General features: G+C 56.0%; 2 protein-coding genes across 4 annotated transcripts; one reads left to right on the forward strand and one right to left on the reverse strand.

Moving 5' to 3' along the window:
- Positions 1-765: 765 nt before the first annotated feature.
- On the forward strand, positions 766-9,494 carry CTSZ (cathepsin Z). The gene is made up of 6 exons (XM_045814633.2): positions 766-934; positions 1,302-1,465; positions 5,739-5,918; positions 7,623-7,773; positions 7,865-8,027; positions 8,869-9,494. The coding sequence occupies exons 1-6, from the start codon at positions 804-806 to the stop codon at positions 8,977-8,979; spliced, it is 900 nt and encodes a 299-aa protein (XP_045670589.1). The 5' UTR covers positions 766-803; the 3' UTR covers positions 8,980-9,494.
- A 62-nt stretch (positions 9,495-9,556) lies between these two features.
- Positions 9,557-21,682, reverse strand: NELFCD (negative elongation factor complex member C/D). Of its 3 annotated transcripts, none has more exons than XR_006782815.2 (15): positions 21,562-21,682; positions 17,496-17,611; positions 17,155-17,264; positions 16,235-16,344; positions 15,082-15,189; positions 14,182-14,334; positions 13,829-13,959; positions 13,019-13,184; positions 12,635-12,769; positions 12,074-12,213; positions 11,191-11,305; positions 10,728-10,823; positions 10,598-10,649; positions 10,022-10,151; positions 9,557-9,924 (listed from the first exon to the last, which is right to left on the reverse strand). XR_006782815.2 is itself a non-coding variant. In XM_045814632.2 (15 exons), the coding sequence occupies exons 1-15, from the start codon at positions 21,679-21,681 to the stop codon at positions 9,890-9,892; spliced, it is 1,803 nt and encodes a 600-aa protein (XP_045670588.2). In that variant the 5' UTR covers position 21,682; the 3' UTR covers positions 9,557-9,889. The 3 variants fall into 3 exon arrangements, 2 of the variants coding, with proteins under 2 accessions (XP_045670588.2, XP_045670587.2); XM_045814632.2 differs by having other exon boundaries at positions 10,509-10,649; positions 17,496-17,608; XM_045814631.2 differs by having other exon boundaries at positions 10,509-10,649.
- Between the last annotated feature and the right edge of the window lie 1,078 nt (positions 21,683-22,760).

Here is a 22,760-nt window from a genome sequence, read left to right on the forward strand (position 1 = left end):
TCTTTGCCCCTGTGGCCCGCTTGGCCCTCCCAGGAACTGCCACACAGGCTCGCCAGCACTGCCGGGATCCCGGGCCCACTTCGGCACTTCTGAGGGTGGTCATGGAAACTGCAGGAAGCCCATGGGCATTTTCATTCCAGATGGCCAGCTTGGCGCGGGCAGAGGGAGGGGCCGCAGGAAGGCGGCGAATGCCCATTTACTCATAGGAGAGCCGTCGGAGCCCCTCTGAGGAGCGCGTGGCCGGAGAGGCCCCTAGAACACAAGGCCTGGAGCTTGTCTTCCGAGAGGAAGGAGGCCATGTTGTGGCCCTGCTCAGGTGACTGCCGCTCACGAGGGCCAGGAGGAAGGGAGACACTGTTAAATCATAAAACCAAGGCCTGGGGGACCCACTTCTGCTTTTGGTTCCCCTTTTGCCCATGACGTATTTCGTTAGCAGGAAAGCTTTTCAAGCATCTTTGGAAGCTGGAATGTGGAAATCATGATTTATGAGCCAAGTGAAATTGTCCTGGAGGGACGTTTTCTAGACGGGTCCCTCCTTCCTGCTCTGCGGAGGGTGAGCCCCTCTGCAGGAAAGGCCTGGGCCTTGGGGCACCGGGCCCGACGAAGCCAGGCGGGGGGTGGGGGGGCTCCGGGTGGGCGGCGGGGAGCAGGCGGCCAGGCAGGTGCACGGCGCGGGGCGAAGGGCGGGGCCGGGGTCAGGGCCAGCGGCGCGCCCCGCCCCGGGGGTGGGTCACCGGGCGCGGCCACCTTAAGGCCAGGGCGGGGCGGGGCGGGCGCAGCGCGAGGCCGGCGGGCGGGGAGCCATGGCGCCGTCTGGGCCGCTGCTGCTGCTGCTCGTGCTGCTGGCCCGCGCGCGGGCCGGGCCCTCCTTCCGCCTGGGCCGGGGCTGCCGCCTGCCCCTGCGGGGGGACCAGCTGTCGGGGCTGGGGCGCAGGTGGGCCACGCGCGGCCGGCCCCTCCCGGGGCTCCTGGGGGCCCTGCCGCCTCCCCGGGGCTCCCCGAACCTGGCGCCCTGCCTCCCTTGACCTTTGAGGGTCAGATCCAGCCCCTGTGTTTTGGGGGGCGCTCCTTCTCTTTACATTTGCTGGGCTGGACCAGCCTGGCCTGGAGTCTTCCGGGTGTTGCTGGGGGAGCAGCGTGGTGCCTGCAGTTGGGGGTGCCCAGTCTCCTTCACATCCTGGGGGGGGGTGGGGTCTCCCATGGAGCTGGGCTCCCCTGGTGATTGGGACGGGCACTCTCCCCCTGTCTTATTTTGGGGAAGGGAGTGGGCACTGATGGTGTTGGTGTCGATCTCTTCCCAGGACCTACCCCCGGCCTCATGAGTACCTGTCCCCATCGGACCTGCCCAAGAGCTGGGACTGGCGCAACGTGAACGGGGTCAACTACGCCAGTGCCACCAGGAACCAGCACATCCCCCAATACTGTGGGTCCTGCTGGGCCCACGGCAGCACCAGTGCCATGGCGGGTAGGCGGGCTTCCCCAGCCCTTCCTGATGGTGGGCCACCGAGGCCCAGCCCGACTGCCTCCTGGGCAGCACAGGTGGCCACGGCGGCTGTGATTCTGAGCCTGGACTCGGCTCGGGGTGGGAGGTGTCTGAGCCGCTCAGGCCTCGGGGAGCTGCCCTGTGCCCTCTGCGGCTCCTCACCAGCCCGGAAGGCCGGAGTGATTGATACAAGCGGATTGTTTCCATCGCACAGGATTGGGCTGCCTGGGGCCTGGAGCTCAGTGATAACGTGGGTTGTGGGGGGCCTTTTCTGTTCCCAAAGCTTGTGACCCCGGCCATTTGGGATCAAATCAGAAATGCAGACTCACTCAACCCCCTGCCCGTGATGCGGACAAGGAAGTGAAAGCACTTTTCAGCAGCAGTTAATATTTGAGCTGCAGGCCCATCCTGGGCTTGGAATATTGAGCAAGGCTGGCTGGTTTTCTCATCTGGCCCTGAGCCGGCTGGCCACTGTGAGGGGAGGCCTTGGGAGAGGAGGGAGGAGAGACGTCACCCAGCCCTGGGCCTCCGTTCAGCCCCAAGCCAGCCTGCTAGCATGTGGGAGGGGCTCTGCCATCTCCAGGGGCCGCCCAGGGGTCCAGAAGCCTGCACTGGCACCGGAAACCCATGGCAGAAGGGACTCTCCGATTGGGAGCTCATGGGCAGGCCTGGCGTTGTCTGTGGCCTCATGTTAAATGGGTTAAGGACAGGGTGGCTCTTTTGAAGCCTCTGAGCTGCCTTGTGACTGTTCCCATTTTGCAGACCAGGGAGCTGAGGTCCCTGGCTAGAAGGTCAGGAGGCTTGGCTGTGGTGTGAGCGGCAGCTGGGAGGATAACCCAGCAGTCTGGACTTTGGGCCAGGACCTCTGCTGGGCTGTCTTTAGGTTGAGGAGTGTGGGGTGGGGTCTGGACTCCAGCTGCAGCTGGGGCATTTGGGGGGTCTCCCTGGTGGCCCTGCCCTGTCTCTCTTTGGGGACTGGTGAGGAGACCCGGGGGGGCTGGAACATACTTCTGACCCTTCAGGAAGGAGGAGGAAGGGGGCAGATAGGCTGAGGCCCCATTTTAAGGTGCGAGAGCCCTTGAGGGAGGCTGGGGAGGCCCCCTGCCTGAGATGGAGATGGACAGGGTCCCTGGAGGATGTGGAGCCCGAGGCTTAACCACCAGAGCCTCTGGGAGACCTGGGCCAGCCAGGCTGACAGGGTGTGGGCAGGCCTTGAGACAGAGGGTCAGGGCAAAGGCTGGGGCAGGCATGGCGCTCACAGGGAGGAACTGAAAGAGGGCCTTTGTGGCATCCCTAAGGGTGGGGGTTGGACCGAAGGGCCAAGAAGGTCACGGGGCAGGCCCTTGACATGGTTCCCTTTTTGGATGGTCAGCCCTGCCACATTTCTGGAATGGACTGTCTCCTGGGCAGACAACTGCTTCTCTCCTCCTTCTCCTTGAACCTCTAACCTTCTCCCCCAGCAGCGGGGCCCTGCTTCCTCTTTCACTGAGAAAACAGAAGCCCCTAAGAGGGGACTTCCACGGGTACCGGCCCAGCTGCCACCTAACACAGCCTCTCCTGGTCCGCCTTTCCTCCTGTCCCTGGGCATCTGGCGTCCAAGCCCCTGGCTCCCCGCCTTGTGCTGGGCCCTGGCCGTCACTGTGCACATGTGAGCAGGGGGCTTCAAGCCTGTGCCCCCTCCAGCCACTGTCCCGATTCTGGGCTCCCAGGAGAGGTGTCTGCAGCCCCTTCTTCCCTCCCCAAGCCTACTCCAGCCTTGCTTCCCCTCCCACTCTGTGGGCACCAAGGCTGCCCACGCGGGGCTGCCACGCGGCAGGTGCAGCGGTCCCCCGCCAGGCCTTGGCCTCTGTGCTTGTGCCCCATCATCTGTCCTCGGGACACTTTCCTTGCCTTTCACACCACCCGCGGTCTCCTGCTGCCTCCAGGCCGTCTTCCCTCTGCTCTGCCAGCTCCTCATCCTCCCAGTGTAGCTTCCGTACATCGGAGTCCCCTGGACTGGCTTCCATGGGCACTGCACCTTTACACCAGCCGCCCGCTCTCCCTCTGCTCGGACACCTGACATCTCAAACCTCAGCCTTCCCACCCTCGCTGGGCTCACCCAGTCGGGACCTTAGCCTTCCCGATACTCACACGGAAGCCTCATGTTGCCCCTCATGCCGTCCTGGGCCAGATCTTGTCGGTTTTACCTTCGAAGTATGTTCTGGACCCCTTTGCTTTTTGCAGCCCCCATCTGTGCACCCCCAGTCTGAAGCCCTGGCTCGTGCACCTGCCCTCGCACCGCCTGGCCTCTCTGCTTGCCCCCTTGCCCTACTGTCCCATCTTGGCCAGACCGAGCCTGCTGAACCCCAGGGCAGATTGCACTTCTGTTCTGCTTGAAACCCTCTGAGATTTTGGGCAGATAAAACACAAAATCCTTACTTGACCTACAAGAGCCCCTGTCAGCTGGCCTCTATCCTGTGTTGGGACCCTGTGCGTCGAGGCTCTGACTCATTTGGTGCTGGATGCCCAGCGGGAAGAGGGCCTGGCGTGCAGTGGGGGTGAGCAAGCACCTGCGGATTAGTGAGACAGGCCGGAACAGCGGGAGAGGGGATCTTCCCTGTGTTTGGGCCACGGAAGAAGCGTCTTAGACCCTCGGTGGTTGGGTCAGGTAGGGATCGGATGCGTGATTCAGGGGTGGACGGGGAGGCCCGCACTGGGCGGTAGGGAGTGAGCTCCCCGGAGGCATGGGGCACCCGAGGGCAGACTCGCCCCGGGAGCCCAGCAGGAGGTGCTTTCCCGGGGATGGAGCGGCCACCTGCCCACCTCTGCGGGGAGAAGCCAGGGTCAGCAGCAGCAGCTTCACTGGAGGGGAGGGGACACCAGCGAGGTTGTCCTGGGCCGCAGGGAGAATGGGACTGGGAATGGGGACGCAGAGGGCTGTCGGGAGACTCACTACACAGCAGACACCTGCCGCATCCATGGGGGTGTGTGTGGGGCCACAGGGGCTCTTTGTGAGGTTTCAAGAAAGGCAGGTCCGCGCATGTGTGCAGGTGCTGATGTGGGAGAGAGGCCCGGGTCCTCGTGGGCCTTGGGTAGGGGGCAGGGCCATGCCACTGTTGTCACAGGCGGTGGTTTGGGGACACAGAAAGCCCGTATGCTGGGTGGTGGAGAGACGAGGGGCCTGCCTTTGAATTTTCCAGTGAAGTTTGGGAATGAGGGGCGGGGCGGGGTGAGAGGGGTCACTGTGGGCCCTGTGAGAGGGCCATGCGGCAGGGGCCCCCGGTCAGCGCAGCAGCAAGCATCTCCCAGAAATGGGGACACCCCTGCATAGCCACGGCGCGTAAGGAGACACAGAACAACGGAGGCGAAGCGTTTTGGAAATGGCAGTGGGGCCAAGGGGCCGGCACCCCAGCTGCAGGCTTGCACGGTGCGGGGTGTGAGGGTGGAGAACCTCCCTCGGGGAAGCTGCAGGGGGATGTGACCTCCTGGGGGCGGCAGCCGGGGCCAGGCTGCAGTTAGTGAAAGAAACTTCGTGCACTCGAGTAGTCGTGCAGCTGATGCGTCGTACTGAGCCACTGCCGCATGTCAGACACCGTGTCGCGCAGGCGCTGCCGCTGGGGACACGCGCTGCGGGAGAGAGAGCCAGGGAGCTCCGTGCAGTAGTTAGCAGGTGCCATGGGTCAGCACACAAGCTGGGGGGCTGAGAGGTGCAGGGCGGTGCGGAGGCCAGCGACCTGCAGCCAGCAGGTGTGTCTGCACGAAGGGCTCTCTGGGCCAAGGAGTGGCCCGGGCACATGTAGGAAGGGGCAGCGGGCGGCAGGGGCCTTACTGGTGATCGCCGGTGGGTTCCAGAAGGCCAGGCTGGGCGAGAGGGGGACGGGCTGGTCCGAGGAGAAGTGGAGCGGCAGGAGCCCCACGGTCTGGGTGGTGACACCAGCGATGTGCATGAGCTGGGTCGGGGGGGGGGGCGCTGCTGGTGGGGGGTGCGCCCCAGGGAGCAGGACTGTCCTGTTTCGGGCTCAGTCTTTGGGGCTGGGCTGCAGCTCTCGACCGGCCAGCAGGCGCTTCCGGGGCCCCCCGCAGCCAGCCAGACAGACCCAGCGCTGCCCTGGTGGCGGCCAGGCAGGCAGTATGGGCAGACATACCCGGGCCCAGAAGGGCCAGGAAGGCCCCGGGAGAGCAGAGACTCCTAAGCCTGGGTCGGAGCCCAGATGGGTGGGTGGGCGTGTGCTGGCCAGGTGTGGGTGCTGACCAGGTGTGGGTGCTGCCCTTGCAGACAGGATCAACATCAAGAGGAAGGGGGCGTGGCCCTCCACCCTGCTGTCTGTGCAGCACGTCCTCGACTGTGCCAACGCCGGCTCCTGCGAGGGAGGCAACGACCTGCCGGTGTGGGGGTATGCCCACGAGCACGGCATCCCTGACGAGACCTGCAACAACTACCAGGCTAAGGACCAGGGTAGGTCCCTGCCCGCCCCCACCGCCCTCCTCCCAGGGAAAGTGTGGCCGGGGTACGGGGGTGGGGGGAGGGCCGGATAGAGGTGGGAGCTTGAAACTGGTGGGGCTGGGGGAGCAGACAGCTGGAGCCTGCAGTCCTTGTTGAGAAGTCCATCCAAAAAGACTTGGGGAGGATGTCTCCAGCCTTGTGCCCCGTGTGGCCAGGACTGGCCGTGGCATTGGGGTTCTGCCATGTTGACATTTTGGTGGTTTCCCCGGCCTCTGGAAGGTGAGCCCTTGTCAAGGCAAGAGTACATTTTCCAGGAGTGGGTTCGGGCAGGCCAGCAGGTAGGTAGACTGAAGCACGCAGGTGCAGCTGGAACCCACGTCGGCCTGCTGCCCTGGCCGGGGCTGTGCACGTGTGGGTAGACTTGGAGTGGAGGGTCCTGTGTGGACAAGCAGAGCCAGCTGGCCTGGTCTTGGGAGTTGCACAGTCCTTCTGGGCTGCTCCTCTTGGAAGCCAAAGGAAAGAAAGTCCAAACCCCAAACCCATAGTTGGCAGTTTTAAGTCACCTGTCTCTGTCCGAGTTGCCTCTTGGCCAGAGCAGAGAACTGGGGTGAACCCGGTGGGCCGTCCAAGGCAGCAGTGTTGGAGGAATGGGGAGCTCGGGGAGCTTTTCTGCTCCCACTCTCTCCCTCTATAAAAGGGTGAGCTCCAGCAGCCCCCTGTGCCCTCTCAGTGCCTGAGCAGACTCTGGGCACTATCCCACACCCATGGGGTGCCCCCGCCTTGCCTCCGGAGCCATATTGCCCAGCCAGAAAGAATTCCCCCATACTGGTTGGGTGAGTCTTGTTGAAGTAAACACAACAGGGGTCAGAGATCCAAGGAGAGGGCAGATGAAGGGGAGAAGGCTCTGCAGAATTAGGGATCCAGTGGTCCCCAGGAGCCGTGCCTTGCCCTGCACTGGTCTCGTCCAGCCTAGGCTGGGCCCCTGTAACCCACCCGTACAGCTGAGCAGACCCGACTGTTGGCAATACATAGTCTTGTCTCCATATTCGCAAATGTGGCCACAGATCCATCCCTCTCCAGTTGTATTGGGCACGGGGCATTTGGTGTCCCAGGGACAAATGAAACCAACAACTTAGTCCTCAAGGAGCCTGATGTCCCAGGGGAGGAATGGACAGATGGGAAGTTATAACAGGTGGGTAACACGAGAGCGGTAGAAAGGCAGGATGGGGGATGTCAAGGGCCTGGGAAGGATGCAGGGGACGGTGTGGTCTTACAGAACTAAAAGCCTCCTTTTTTTTTTAAGCCTAATTCTTGATACCTCCCTACATCAAAAAAATAAGAAAATGCTTATTTTTTTCCAAATGTATTGACCTGTTCACTAGCCAGCAATACAATTATCTTCTTTAAAGCTAATAATTTAATTACTCTTTTTGGCGATGGAGTCTTGTGAAAAGACCGTTCATGGCCTTTAAAGAAAAGAAAGGAGGCTAACTTCTGAGTGGCCTACTCTGCGCATGACCTCGTGTCTTGCTTTGTCGCTGAGGTGGGGGAAGGGCGCTTCGTTACTTGCGCGGCTGGAGGAAGAGCGTCATCGGTGCCCCGGTGGCGGGCTGATTGCCCTCTCGGCTAAGCTGGCCAAGTGGAGAGCACGGGAGGGTGTGCTTGTGAGCAGGTCACGGGGCGGCGGCCTCACGCCGACTTCGCCTGTGCCCCCAGAGTGCAACAAGTTCAACCAGTGCGGGACGTGCACGGAATTCAAGGAGTGCCACGCCATCCAGAACTACACCCTCTGGAAGGTTGGCGACTACGGCTCCCTCTCCGGCAGGGAGAAGATGATGGCAGAGATCTACGCCAACGGCCCCATCAGGTGAGGAGCCCCGGGCTGGTCTGTGGGCTCGGGACGGAACAGGGCTCGGTCCTTCCCGCGGGGCGCTAACTCCCCCGTGGCTTGCGCTCAGCTGCGGTATCATGGCCACGGAGAAGATGGTGGACTACACGGGAGGCATCTACGCGGAGTACCATGACCAGGCCGACATAAACCACGTCATTTCCGTGGTCGGCTGGGGTGTCAGCGACGGCACGGAGTACTGGATTGTCCGCAATTCGTGGGGGGAGCCATGGGTAAGATGCTTGCAGATGCCCCCCCCAACTCCCCTGCTTCTGCCGGCTTCACGGCCGAGAACCGCGGCCCCGAGTCTGGGGTCGGACCCTCCTGGCGGGGAGGGCGGGCTGTCACTGTCCTGTAGGTCATGGCACGTGTAGCGGCATCCCTGGCCCCCTACCCGTCAGACGCCAGTGGCTCCTCCCCATCCCCCCAAGCGGCCACCAACAGTGTCTGGAGATATTGCCACGTGTCTCCTGGGGGCCCCGCCCTGGTTGTGAAGCACTGTTCTGGAACTTTCAGTTCAGCTCGACGGTTCCTTTACAACCATCTTGTCCTTTCTGCTGCCACAGTCTCAGCTCTCTTAAGTAATAGTGTGGAATATTTTCAAAAATACTTCTGAGTTGGGTCAGAAATCCAGAGGAGATAAATTAACTGCCAGAATTTTCATTTCTAAGACCCAGTATTAACCATTAGGAGCTTAAGACGCAGAAATTCATTACTCTGAAGTGGGGGAGAGTGATTAATGTTGAAGTGATGAAATGTCAGTATTTTTGATGAAAGGACTAGAAACCAGGGATATTAATAGGTAGTTAAGTCATCTGGCCCGAAGAGTCAACATCCTAGTTACTTTCATTTGCTTTCGGCTTACAGGGCCGTGCACCGTGCTTGTTAAACATTAACCAAGTAAAAATATTTCACAGAAGGTATTTGAGTCGGGGTCCCGCGCAAGGGCGGGAGCAGCCGAGCAGGCATCACGCCTGAGGCTGGGGGGGCGGGGGGAGGGTCAGTGTGTGCATGGAGAGCAGAAGCCATGGAAGACGGGGGTGGGGAGCTAATGCGTGACCCCTCTTCCCCCAGGGCGAGCACGGCTGGATGAGGATAGTGACCAGCACCTATAAAGATGGGAAAGGTGCCAGTTACAACCTTGCTGTCGAAGAGTCCTGTACGTTTGGAGACCCCATTGTTTAAGGCACAGGCCTCCAGAAAAGCGGTGTTTCAAGAAATGGTATCGTGAACCACAATCAGAGGGGGTCCTATCACTGTGGGCACTGGGTTGGTACCACCACGGTCTGAAGGGACGAGGGGCTGGCATTCAATGTATCTGATGGCTGGTCGCAGCACTGGGCGCCTAGAAGGGGCGCTGTCAACACGCAGACTGCTCTGACACTGGCCGGAAGCGCACTCCTGGGGGAAGAGTCTGAAGTGGGATGGCTGAGACCCCCGTGCCGGCGGCTCCCCTGCCACCATGACGGCCGCAGACGGTCTGCCTGGCCAAGGTGTGATCCGCAGACCGTAAGGGACCTCTAGTCTCTTCAGTACATGGTTTGATGTTTTCACGTGGCAGCTGTGGTCTGTGATGTGGTGAAAAGGGCAGTGTTATCACCAGTTCTGTATCACCTTGGATCAGTGGTGGGGGTGGAGGGAGACGAGGGCCATGTGAGATTGCCCAAGTGATGAATAAAACACGGGACTCCCCACAGGCATAGAGGCTGAGCGTGCCTTATTTACACACGAGAGTGAGAACAGCAGGATCTCCACCTCCCAATCCAGCAGAAAGGCTTTTTAATTTATTCTTGGAAAATTAAAACAATGACACACTAAAAGATCAACTAAGCGGGTTTTGTGAGAAAAGTCACCTTGGAAGGTCTCAGGGCCCCAGTTCCTATGCTGGGGAAAGGAACGCGGTCAGCGGTGTGCAGGGGCAGCCCGGGCTCAGACGAGAGGGGCCATCTGCACTAGCGGCTGTACGGTCACCCACCTCCTCCCACCAGAGCCCGGTCCCAGGATGCTGACTGGACCTCAGCAAGAGCGGCTGGAAGGGCTTTCCCAGTGCTGGGCTCCCGGAACGTTCTGGGTCAGCTCTGGAGGGTGCTTTAAATCAGTTCACCAGGATGAAGTTAGACTTGCAGTGAGCTTTCACAGACAGAAGGAAAAGAGGCACTGGGTTAGAAACAGGAGGTGAACAATGACCTTTAAAGTTGTAGCGAAGGGACATGCATGTCAACCCTACCTATAAATTCCGTCACGGGGTCATGTTCACCTTCTGTTTTAATGGTGCCGGCGATGCTGTCATTTTCCAAGATGGGGAGGAACAGCTGCACAAAGTCAGAGGTGTACGGAGGAGCGATGACATCCAGTACCTAAGAGCGGAGAACACCGGGTCACTCCCCGCACAGCCTCCGAGTGGCATCCCACCAACACCTGACAAAGTGGCAATCAGTTTGGAGAAAGCCACCCTCCCCTCCCCACCCTTTCCGCTTCCCAGGGGTGACAACAGTTTCCAGCACTAAGACACCCGGGTGGTTACGTAGGTAAAACAGAGAATACGGCTCCTGCAGGTGGGAGGGGCTTGGTCAATTGGTATCTAATCATTGCCGTCACCACGATTATCGGAAAGCACAGTTCTCAGAGTTAGGTACAAACTGAACTAAATTTAAGCCGAAAGGCACTGCTAGTGTTAACAGTATGAAACATGAAACAAATGGTGTATTGCTGACCTCAGTTACAAAATAGCGAATGAGTGAAATGTCAGTGTCCAGCTTCTCCAGACACTTTCGGATGTAACTGACAACAGGAAGTACATAACCTCGACTCAGCAGGTGAACCATCCTGTCCAACAGGGTCTTCTTCAGCTCGAGCTGCGAGAGCGGGGCAGACAGAAGTGTCAGAACGGCTCCTCTCCTTGCGCCGCCACGACGCCCGGGGCCCCTGCTCACCTGCTCCATGACATCCAGCTGCGAGTGCTCCGTCTCAAACAGCTTAACGAGCAGCTGCAGGACCTGGGGGTGCAGGAGCTGGTGGCAGGTGCTGATCTATGAACACGCCAAAGGGAGCCGTGCTGAGCCCTGAGGCCAGGGCTCCGGGCTCCCCGGCAGTGCAGAGAGCCGCCAGCAAGGTCACAGCCGGCACACGGCAGGGCGCCGACGACTGCGGTCCTCAGAACCCAGCCCGGGCCCATAAGCTTCTGTGCCATTCCTCATCTTTTCAAAACACATGCCGAAAACTGGAAATCTTTGGAGCCAATGAAACTAGTTCCTTAAAAGGAAAACCCTCTTTGAGAATAGAAAGTAGCCAGCCCCGTACGGAGCAGCTCCTGGCATTCAGTGACCAGATGTCCCGGCAGCACGGCCCGAGAAGGGTACAGTACAGAGTGCCATCCCTCGCCCTGTGGCCCCCTACCTCATCCAGCAAGGCCAGGTGCACCGGGGTGTGGTCCGTCTGCAGCTGGAAGTACCTGGGCTCAGACACCGTCCAGTCCACCCACTTCAGCACACCCATTGCTACCACTGGAAACCTGCAGGGACAAATGAGGCCCGATGCTTCCTTTATGTGAAGTTTAAAACAACAACAACAAAACCACCACCAAAACTAAATGGTTGGGAAGGTTTAAAAAACCACCGCCACTCCGCCTATCCCAGCGAGTCACTCCCAGCATGCTGTGCCAGGGAGATGCTCGTCCGCGAGGCGGTCTGGGAGGTCAGCATCCTCTCAACACGCGGTACGAGAGCCCGAACTCCCGTATGGGCTTACTTTGAACCACTTGATTGGTTTAGAAGGACAAGATCATTACTGCAGAACACTCAGGGAGCTTGGACTGGGTTGAGGTTCTATTTAGCAAACGCTTTCCTTGTCCAGAACACAAATTACCAGGGGAAAGACTCGAATGCCCAAGGGAGCGCCCTATTCGTAAGCTTTTCTAATCAACCTGTGTGTTCCTACCATTGCTATGGTCACAAGTCCTTTCCATCTAAGCAATACCTTGTCAGCCTAACATGGACTGTAAACAGACCCTTTTCTTCCAAGCAGCTTTTGTAATTCTGGTGGGTCTCCCTTTTTCTGAGGCTAATTTATGAACAGACTTCTGGCAGGTAAGCACCTGAGAATTACTCATGCTGCTAGAACAGTTCAAAGTTCTCTACATACAGTTTACAAAGAAAACATAAAATCAATTAAGTATCTCTGAAGGTTTCGTTATGTATTTTTTTGAGCTTTTAATAAAATGAAAACCCAGACCACCCCCTCCAGAAGGATCCCGTTTAGAACGAGGTTTTATTTTGCTCACCTGATACACTGATAAAGCGTGCTCAGCTCTGCCACCAGTTCGGAGGCCCCTTTGTTCTCGTTACAGCACAAATTGTGAACGGTCTCCACGGCTTTCGACGTTGACTTCAGCTCGTCCTTGTTGATGCCCACGCGCTTGTTCTGAGAACACAATGCGAGTCCGTGAATCCCGATGGCGTGCGTGGCCCTGCAGGTGGGGTGATCTGCTACCGGCCACCTCCCCCTGCGGACCCCTCCCCATCCCTAGAGTCAGGAGCCAACTCAGCTGCCGCACTCCACGGTCACCTGCTTACAGAAACGCCAGGGAGGCTGGGCCTGGGCCGAGGGAGACCCGGCCGGTTTCCTTAACTGCACCTTCATTCAGTTTGAAAAAGTACTATAGACGCCACACGTACCTCCTGGAGACTCAGCACTTTGACTATTTCATGCATGAACACTAGAAAAGATATTTCTGACACGAGTTGGGTTCATGACTTCTTACAGCCAAAACTCCCAAATAATACCAAAGAGAGAAGGTTCCTTGTCTCTCCAAAAGCCCAGGAATTCTCAGAACTGACAGTACCTTTTTCCAGGTCTCAACCACGCTTGCTGCGTAGGCCAAGATATGGATGTATTTGTGCTTGTGGTCCTGGTTGATTCTGGCCCCTGGCTTAAAGAGCGACTGCATGAACAGGTCCAGGAAGGCCGGCACCCGGATCTGAGGGGACACACGGCATCATTGGAAAGGAATGCACGAAACAGGTTATCAGGTAAGTCCACATACACTTACAGCAGGAGTGAGGGCATGCCCGCTCACATCCAGCCTCGCGTGCTCAACCCGGCAGGTGTCCCAGTGTGTGCGAGGGCTGAGGATGTAATGGGGAAGGATGAGGAAGAGGACAGAAACATTTCAACATGGGTTTATACTCAGGTGTCCCACCTTATTATTAAAATGAAAGCAACTTACGAGTTCAACGGGAGGCGGGTCCATGCTTGTAAACATCTTGAACAGGACTGTAATGTCAGCCGGATTCAGGGCTCCTTTGGACAACATAGCCCCAAGGGCCTGACAGGCCCTGGGGTAGGAGGCAGCTGTGCCCAGTGCTAGTGTGATCTGACTGGCATCATGACCTCTTGATGGAAAAAAGCATATAGCCCATTGTTAAGAAGGCGGCGCCCTGCTCTGCCCTCTCCTTCCTCCTCTGCCTCTTTCCTTCCTTTTTTCACACCTAACACTTGGGACTGTTTGGGTCCCTTTGTTTTTCATATTTCTGTCATTCACTGGGAACCTGACTGACCCACAAAAACAGCATTTAGAGCTAACTGGGAAAGAATGACTGGACGCAGCTTGCAGACTTTCCAAAAGGAGCCACGCACTGTTAATGTGTTATGAAGACTCCATTAGTGGAGAATAAAGCCCCCAAGGGCTCGCTTTGTTCTGTAAGACACGGACTACAACATAACAAGTAGACTGCTGACCGACTACTTCAGGACTGCTATTATTCGCTATTGATGAATCCTAATATAGGAGAATACAGGTTCACAAATCCAGGGAATTGAACAATAATCAATTACTTTACAAAATACTCATCAAAGCCAAACTTCAGAAAGCAAGCTCTCCACATGTATGTAAAAGGACCCCGACTTTTCCAGCTGTACTAGGTAAAAGGAAGTTTATCCATCTGTCGAAACAGGAGGACCCAGAGTCTCCGGCTATGGAGAAAGGGCAGGGGGAGCACCTAGTTAGGACCAGGGAGGCGAAAACATGGCCACTCACTTCTCCTGGGCGAAGCGCTGCACTTCCTGAGCGATCCTGCGCACGGCGGAGCCGCCCTGCTCCTCCTGGGCCAGCACCGACATCATGGCCTGGGCGAACAGGTACGTGTGCTCCCCGTGGCACACCATTTTCTGGAAAATGGCAGGGGAGAGAGTTTGGGGTTTCACGACTGCAGCAATGACAAATGTTGACAAAAGAGCCAGACCCCCACCCTGTCTGCACGCAAGTTATTTACGCTGGAACGGGCCTTCTGACCTGGACACTGCCTACGGGGAAGAAGCCGTTCACGTGTGAACGCGCATGACCCAAAGCAGCCTCCTCCCAATCTGAGCTACGCAACACAGAGAACTTACGGCAAACTCGGGGAGATTTTTTTCAAGGTTTTCCTCTCCTCCATCCAAAATTGTGGCTAGAGAGGTACGGAGTACTCTAGAAAACACTTCCAACTGCTGGCAGGCTGTGGATACGCTCGTTATCTCCCCTTGGTACCCTGCATCAGAAATAAGCTGCAATACAAAAAGAAGAAACCAAACAAAGTGTGACAGACCGCGGCGACGCGCTGCAAGGAAGCTGGCTCGTCGTGCTTGTGGTAAGGTGGGCCGAGCAGACGCTGCTCTCAGGTCTCAGACCTTTACTCTGCTCCCGGCCTTGCCACTCACGAGGCCTGTGGCCCAGGCCAACCATCCCATCTTGGTTTCTTCATGTGCCACATGAAGGAGACAAACCAGGCATTCTTTTTTTTTGAAGTAATCTCTGAGCCCAACGTGGGGCTGAAACTCACGACCCCGAGATCAAGAGTCACATGCTCTAAACGAGCCAGCCAGGCGCCCCAAACCAGGCAGACTTAGAGACTCCTCTCAGCACACAACAGACTCTACAAATATGCTCTGGCCAAATTCTAAAACACAGTTCACGTCGATCCAAACACACAGATACGGGGGCGCCTGGCCGGCTGCGACAGTGGAGCATGTGACTCTTGATCTCAGGGTTATAAGTTCGAGCCCCACACTGGGTGTGGACATTACTTAAAATCTTTAAAAAACAAAACAAAACAAAAAAACCAACCCCCCCCCAGATACATGTTCCGTGCTTTTCTTTCTCACTGTTCAGACTTACGGAAGTGAAGTGATGGAGACCTTTACCCAAAAGCAAATACGATCTTGCAGGAGAAACGGACCACCTCCCAACCAAACCAAAACAGCCCTTGCTCATCAACGCTTTGATCTTTGCTGTGACTCTAGTGCTCTTCCTACCTTAACAGTGAAGTTAAGCATCAAACAGTCTGGATGGGCTTCGGCCAGTTTGTAAAAAAGATCTCTCCACGTGGTATGTGCAATCATTTGTTCAAGCCAAGCTGGGGTCTGCCAACGAACAGACGGCAAGATAAAAGGCCTAGCCTGAGCTTAAGTGAAGCCGATATTGTATAAACAGTCGCTGGCTATTCCAGCTGGGAGCGCCCCCGAGAGCATCCAGCTCCAGGCCCGCAGGCCCAGCAGCGGAGGCAGACCCAGAGCTGGCGCTGCCACGCGGGACGCTGCGTGGCAGCGCTAGAGCCCTGAAGGCCCACTCACAGCTTCTGGAAGCCTCAACTGCACACGAGAGCATACGGAAGGCGCGTCTGGGAGACACGCGGGCCAGGGAAGCACAGGGAGAACGGCGCTGCAGCAGACGCACACGTCACACACGTCCATCAGCTGCGTGCCCTCGGTACGAGAAAAGGCCATTGAGTAGAGAGGTGGTTCTGTCCATCACCCCGTGTGGTGGCCACAGCTCCCCTCCTGGGTGACTGACAGACCCTGGGGCTGACTCTGAGTCCACCTCCCATTTGCGCCAAGGCCAGGCTGCTCACAGGACACTGCCAGCCACCAACTGTGTGGCACGGCTCCTCAGGCAGGCCTGTTCCCAGGAGACCTGGGGCTCAGTGACAGGCGACGGTGGCTTGAAGACGCCCCATGGACACCGCAGAAACTTTCTGAAAGCTGCGCTGTCGCCTAGGGCTCTTCGTCCCCCACCTTCCTTCCCTCCCTCCTGCCTTCGGGGGGCCACACCCACAGCCCCACTCATCTTCTCTCACACACACAACCCCGTCCCGGCATCTGCCTCTGGGGCGCCAGGAAGGTGACAGCACTCCGCTCAGCGCCTGTGCTCAAGAGTCAGCAGGACACGGGAGCTGCGAGTCCGCTCTTCCTTCCCAGCTCATGACCTGTGCGCCCCTCGGCCCGCCGGAGCTCACCACGCTGCGCGGGGCACTCAGAGGGCAGCTCCGACTCAGCGCGACTCGCCTCACACCCTGACGTTAGGGCCCGACTCCTTATGTTACTCACACAACGCAGCACGCTCCACTATGTGTGGGATAAGCAAAAGACCCAAAAAACCCGTATGAGAAAAAGAAGACAGACTCCTCACCTCTCCTTCTTCAGTAAAAATAGAATCTGCTTTGCGGGGGTCAAAATGTTTGATCAATAAACTCTTCAAGTGATTTTCCACAGTTTCCTGAACCTGCACGGGTTCAACACCTGCAAGAAAATAGAAACGACCAGATGGAAAACGGCGATCCCTCAATCTGTTGTACTACTTTAGAAAAAGCAGCCAGGGCAAAAGTCTACATGCGAATCAAAGACCACAGGATTGCTTCCGACCACTTGGAATTCGGGACCTCTCATAAAAATTACTATTTGTTAACCGTAATCAATGATAAGACTCAAACAAGAGCACAGGGCGGAACATCAAGGATGTCTACCTACATGGAAAGGGAGGCGGTGTCTTGGAGGCCTCGGTAAGGACAAGGACAAATGGCTAACACAGGCAGGAGGACGGAAAGACATACCTGCCACCGCGGAAGAGAGCGGATGCCAGCCACGAGAGGCGCACTCTCTCAGAGCGCCGTGGCAGGAAGGAGCCGCCTGCCTTCCGGGCAGCGCCTACCCCATGATGTCATCGCCCCCAGCTCAGTGGACTTACAGGGGCTACTTTGATCATATTAGCTAAAAGCCATAATCATAGCCAGTCTTACATTACCCATCACTTACTGCTTGCTCTAACAGAGCTCTTAAAAATGACACACTGAACATATACTATAATTCTACAACGTGGTAGGGCAAACAGCTCAATGAGAATCACATTTGCAGGCTATCTGTAAACCTCAATTATTTAATCAAAGATAAGAATCAAGCCGACGAAGCTGGGTAAGAAGTTCAGTTCCGACTTACAGAAGTCTTAAAAACCAGGAAAACAAACAAAGCCATCAGCATTATAGTGATCCAAAGGTCTATAGAAACAGTGGTGGGGGAAGTGACTAGACAGGATGGGGGCCAACCATGACACACCTGTCTGAATGAGCCACTCAGCCAGCAGGTTCACCGTCTGGGCCACGGCCGTGTAGTTCTCAGATAAGAGCTGGATAACATTCTCTGGAGACCCTCCTGCCTGAAAATACCTAGAAAAAGTAACAGAAAAGCTACGGCATTCAAATGAATGAAGACGGGCCTGGGGATCAATGACAAGATAGCTAGGATATTAAGGGTTTTAAAGCGGAGGGAGGGACTAGAAGCCTCTCATTCCAAAACCACATCATTCTCACTTTTGCACATCATCCTCTGGATCTCTGACAAACTGACTCTAAGTTACCCCCAGCCTCCTCCCAACACAAATGACTTTTCTCACACACCTCTTCAGAGTGTTAAAGATGGAGGGCTCCATTATATAATCCCGGGTAGAAAATTTGTGGAGGCATTCTTGCTGGACCTCTGCGTCATCTTCTCCCTCTCCGTAATCATCCTCCTGCTGGTGATAAAAAGAGCCATGTGATTTTTTCATTAATACAAGTATCCCATAATCTCACCTTAAATCTGCATCACCCTGTCTCTCTCAAAAGTGTTCCACATACAAGATTTCATTGACTTTCTTGACAGTCTCAAGAAGCGGGCTGGACAAGTGATGGGCGGCTATGAAAATGGAATCAAGAATCACAGCAAGGGGCGCCTGGGTGGCACAGCGGTTAAGCGTCTGCCTTCGGCTCAGGGAGTGATCCCGGCGTTATGGGATCGAGCCCCACATCAGGCTCCTCCGCTATGAGCCTGCTTCTTCCTCTCCCACTCCCCCTGCTTGTGTTCCCTCTCTCGCTGGCTGTCTCTATCTCTGTCAAATAAATAAAATCTTTAAAAAAAAAAAAAGAATCACAGCAAGCGGGCACGTGTGCACAGTGGCGACACAAGTCACCTAAGCTCGCGGGGTGGCCGTTTCGTCTCTTAAAGATAATAATAGTGACTGCTCCCATCTGTCTGTTTTAAGGACTCCATAATCTAATTTCTGGGAGAACCAAGCAGAGTACCTGACATTTAGTAAGAACTCAATAGATACTAGTTATTGTTTTCACAACTACTATTTCATATGTGCCCTTTAATGCTTCCCTCCAACAAAGACTGATGAAGCGATTCCTGAAGGCATAAGCCATCAATACGCTGTTAGAAAGTGAAGGTCACAGACTTGCCTCGCATCAGCAGGCCTGGCTGGAGACTAGTCCCTGTGCTGGGTGGAAGCAACCTTGGGCAAGTCACTGAACCTAAGAACAAAGCAGGATGATGACGTGATGACATCAAGGTCCGTCCAGCGTGAACGCTATCATCCCAACTAATAAGCAGATGCTTGTTAAACGCTTCCTCTGTACTGAGCACTGTACTCGTCATCAGGAAGCCTAGGACATATAATATAAGGTACCGCTTTTTCCGCCAAAGGACTTCACAAACTAGGAGAGACCAACCTCCAGGCGACTAATGTAATGGGGTAAGACCTGGACCAGGAATCAGCAAACTATGGCTCAGGGCCAAATCCAGTCCTTCTGTTTTTGTAAATAAAGTTTTACTGGAACCCAGCCCACCCACTAAAAAAATTTTTTAAATTTTACATATTGTCTATGGCTGCTTTCCCCCTGTAATGGAAGAGTTAAGTAGTTGTGACAGGGACCTGCAGAGCCTAAAATATTTACTATCTGGCCCTTTACAGAAAAGTCTGCCCACCCCTGGTATAGACTAACATTCTGCAAGCAGCGCTTTGGAAACAAGAGTCCTTCTTTGGAGACTGGGGAGTCTTCTCTCAGACCTTCCTTGTCTGGGGAGCCTTGAGCAAGGCTGTGAAGGAGGGCTGGCCTTTACCCTGCGACTCATCCTTGTGTGTCTGTATTCTTGGGCTTCTGCCCTGGGCCCTATTCCCTTCTACATCTTCTCTTGGGTAATGCCACCTCCCTGTTCATAAATCCAGAATTTAGCCGGGATCTCTCTCTCGAGCTCCAGACTCGAGTGTCAGCAGTCTATTCTCATTTCCATCCTGATGCCCCCTAGTTCTCCAACTCATGAGGTCCAAAACTGACCTCTGAACAGATCTTCCTACAATCTATATTTTAGTAAAGGATTCCATCATCCACCGGTTACCCCAAATCCAGAAAGCTGGGAGTCATCCTCAGTTTCTGCTCCCTCAGCTCCGCCCCCACACACCATCACAAAGACCCACCAATTCTGTCTCCCACACATTTACCCCATCTGGCCCTTCTTTCCATCTTTCCCATTCCTTATTCTGTGCATTGCCTGCAGTAGCAATATGCCCCTAATGGCTCAGTCTCATTTCTCCCTTTCAATCGTCTTCCACATGGACGCCACAATGGTCTTCATAAACCACAAATCTGACATCTCTCTTGCTTAAAGTTCCCAGTCTCCCTCGGAAAAGATATCCAACCTCTAGCGCGACTTTAACCTTTCACTTGTTCACCTAGCCAGTCTCATCTCTTGCCAGTCCCCATTGGCAAGCTGAAGCCAGACTAAACTATTTGCATTTCAGTAGCTCTTAGCTTCTGTCATCTGGATTTAATAACACTGTAGCTTCTTTACACATCTTCCTGCCTCTCAAGTCCAATAATCTGGCATCAAGTGAACAGAATTTGTGGCACAAACACTGACCTACCACTCATTCAAAATCCAGCTCATGTCACCCCTTTAGTCACCTTTCTTGACTTCCTCCTCTAAGCAGTGAGAATGAACATGAAGTGAACATGAGGTCCACCCCTCTCATCACTGAGAGCCTATTAGGGTCAGTCGGCTGAATTTCAATCGTGATTAAAGTTCTCCATGCATGAGACTCCCCAGCCTCCTGCCATTCCTACCTGCATAAGGCGGGGCATTAAACTGGACTATCAGGTTATAAAATGAGGGCACTGGTCTAGATGGCCCTTCGATATGCCTCAGTTGTAACACTCTGTGACTCGAAGGCTCAACGTGACAAGGAGTATGACATTTTGAACAGGATGCTAGAAGCACGAAGCCACCACGAAGCTCATTTATATCACGTTGGTGGTCCAGCAGTTTGATAAAGTGGCAGTGGAGACAAAAGGACCTGGGTTGGATCCCCATTCTTTCATTTACTAGTTTTGCAACCTTGAGCAGGTCACTCGCTCTTTCTGCCTCACTTCCCTCATTTACAAAATGAGCAGATTAGCATCTAACTCCAAAGCTCGCAAGCGGAAGTAGATAATGTGGGGAAGCACCTAGCCAGCACAGGCTCTCAGCTAGCTCTGCCTCCACCTACCTACTCTGAGCCTCCAAACACACAGATCCTGCGGTATCACTCCCTGCCCCAAACTCTTGAACAAGTCACACTTGTCAGCAGCCATCGAAGGCCCTTCAGACCGTGTTCCCTCCCAGAACCTCAGGCCACTGCGTCCAGCTCACCACACAGGACTCCTTTCAGCTCCAGGAACACAGCACCTATCTTTGCATCTCTGTACCTCAGCTCCAAGGCCCTCCGCGCGCCGCTGCCCTTTCAATGGCGCACGCCCCACTCCATCCTCTCTTCCTTCAAAATGTGAGTTGGGCACTTCCCGCACCTGATGTTGGTTCTTGTGAACAGGCAAATCCCCACGCTCCCCTCCAGGCCTGCTGTATGGGTCTCCAGGGCAGGGACCTGAGAAGCTGCATTTTGAACGCACACTTCAGGTGGGTTTTCAGATTAGACTAAGCTTGGACCACATTGGCAGAGCTAGAGGCCCCAGTTCTGATTTTCCAACCCCGCTTGGGGGGAGGGGAGGTGGGGACGCCCCCTCCTCAGCCTCCATACCCACCCCCCCCCAGGTCAACGACGGAAGATGCTCTGGGTGTCACCTAGCCCAAGGATTGACTGAATCAACCCAAAGCACTGAAAAGTATGGTTTACAAACAGTAAAACACATGTTAGAAAGACCAGAGTTCCACTTTTCCTCTCATGATGCTGACTTGGACTTTTTCAAAGATTTAAGTTGTTCAAACTTGGGGCTCTGAGCCCAATCCTTCGAGCTTGCGCCCTACCCGCCGCTGGGGGCCAGGAAGCAATGATGCCTGGCACTGAGCTGGCCCCAGGGGAATGGTCAGCGGGTCCCTCGGGTGAAGACCGGGTGGCCAGCACCGCTGCGGCCCAGACCCCGGGGAGAAGCCCCCCCCAGCCCCGGCACCCGCCCCAACTCGTTTGCAGCGGAGGGTACCGAGGCCCAGAGAGGCCGCGGCGCTCTGGGCGGGCCCCGCTGGCCCGGGGGCTAAGGCGGGCGGCGGGCGCTCCGGGGGCGCGGGGGCCGCGCTCCGGGGCGGGGAGGGGGCGGGGCACGCTGTGCTTGAACGACACGGCGACCGCGGGGCCGGGCGCGGCGGGGGCGGGGCCGGCCCGCCGGCGACGGAGACCAACAGTCGTCGTCGGGGGCGCCCGGCGCCCCCCCTCACCTGGCCACCGTCCGCCTCGTCGCCCCACTCGGCCGCGCTCCCGAAGTAGTCCTCGTCCATGATGGCGCCCGGCGCGGCCCCCGCCATCCTCTCCCGTGAGCGCGCGCAAGCAAGGCGCATGCGCATGCGCATGACGCGGGGGCGGGCGAGCGCACGCGCGGTCCCGCGGCCCCGCCCCCCGCGGCCGCGCGCCTGGGGGCGGGGCACAGAGAGCGGCTCCTTAGTCGTGGCTGGAGGCGCCCAGGGCCGGGCGGGAGCCGGCGGAAGCGGGGCCTGGATTAGGGGGCGGGGCTCAGAGGGCGGTCTCACGCTCGCGGCGCCAGGCTCGCGGGGAGGACCGACCGCCCCCGAAAAGATCCGGGAACACCGTCTGGGTGGGTCCCAGGAGTTTTAGCTCCGGATAGAAGTTTAAAACCAGGCTCACTCTTGACCTGGGTTCGGGTCCCCGCTCCACTCCTTCTTCCCCATGACTTTCGGTCCTGAGAGCATCAGTTTTCTCATCTCACAACTGGGCACAAGAGCAGGGCTGACTTATGGGGCACAGTGTCTAGGGCCCAAGAAAGTGTTTTCATTTCTTTTAAAATTAGAATATCAGTAAGTATTATAATGATGAATCCAGCTTGGATTGTATTTGTATAATTGGTATAAAGAACAGACACAGTGTACTATATAATTTTAGATATTTCTTTATGGAAGAAGGGCCCACGAAGGCAAAAGTGCTCTCAAATGTCATAATGCAGCCCTGGAAGTGAGGGCCTACTTCATGGGAGCAGTTGTTAAGGATAACGGAGATGATGCTTCTGTAACCCCACAGCATGGTTCCCTGCACATAGTAGGACATACAAAAGTGGTAGACTGCGGATCATCATGGGAAGATTTGAGCCGCGGCGTTAACACCATCAGATCTGGATGCTTTGAGAGGTAAAGCCCATGCATCCATATGGAAGAGCACTAGAGGCGACAGCTCTAGAACACTGGTAGTGGTGACTGTTTCCACAACCTATGATTTCATTCATTCCTTCTCTCATTCATTCGACTCCTGGTTATTGAGTGCCCCCATCATCTGGCCCTGTGCTACTGCTGCAGCTCATTGGTGAACAAATTGGACATGATCTTTGTCCTGGAGGAGCCTACATTCTAGTGAGGGAGCTAAACAGGGAACAAAAATAATGACAGAAGGTGACAAGTGCTAGTGTTCT

Source organism: Ursus americanus, chromosome 22 (assembly GCF_024610735.1).
Source record: "Ursus americanus isolate L20-20 chromosome 22, mUrsAme1.1.p, whole genome shotgun sequence".
Taxonomy (NCBI): domain Eukaryota; kingdom Metazoa; phylum Chordata; class Mammalia; order Carnivora; family Ursidae; genus Ursus; species Ursus americanus.

What these genes read in the sequence shown, in the direction of transcription:
- CTSZ (XM_045814633.2), top strand. Translation starts at nt 804, where the DNA reads ATGGCGCCGTCTGGGCCGCTGCTGCTGCTGCTCGTGCTGCTGGCCCGC. An exon ending in CAGCACCAGTGCCATGGCGG is followed by an intron (nt 1,466 to 5,738) that starts GTAGGCGGGCTT and finishes CTGCCCTTGCAG; the next exon opens with ACAGGATCAACATCAAGAGG. An exon ending in CTACCAGGCTAAGGACCAGG is followed by an intron (nt 5,919 to 7,622) that starts GTAGGTCCCTGC and finishes CTGTGCCCCCAG; the next exon opens with AGTGCAACAAGTTCAACCAG.
- NELFCD (XM_045814631.2), bottom strand. Translation starts at nt 21,681, where the DNA reads ATGCGCCTTGCTTGCGCGCGCTCACGGGAGAGGATGGCGGGGGCCGCG. An exon ending in ATCTTTAACACTCTGAAGAG is followed by an intron (nt 17,265 to 17,495) that starts GTGTGTGAGAAA and finishes TACTTTTTCTAG; the next exon opens with GTATTTTCAGGCAGGAGGGT. An exon ending in ACCCGCCTCCCGTTGAACTC is followed by an intron (nt 12,770 to 13,018) that starts GTAAGTTGCTTT and finishes GTGTCCCCTCAG; the next exon opens with ATCCGGGTGCCGGCCTTCCT.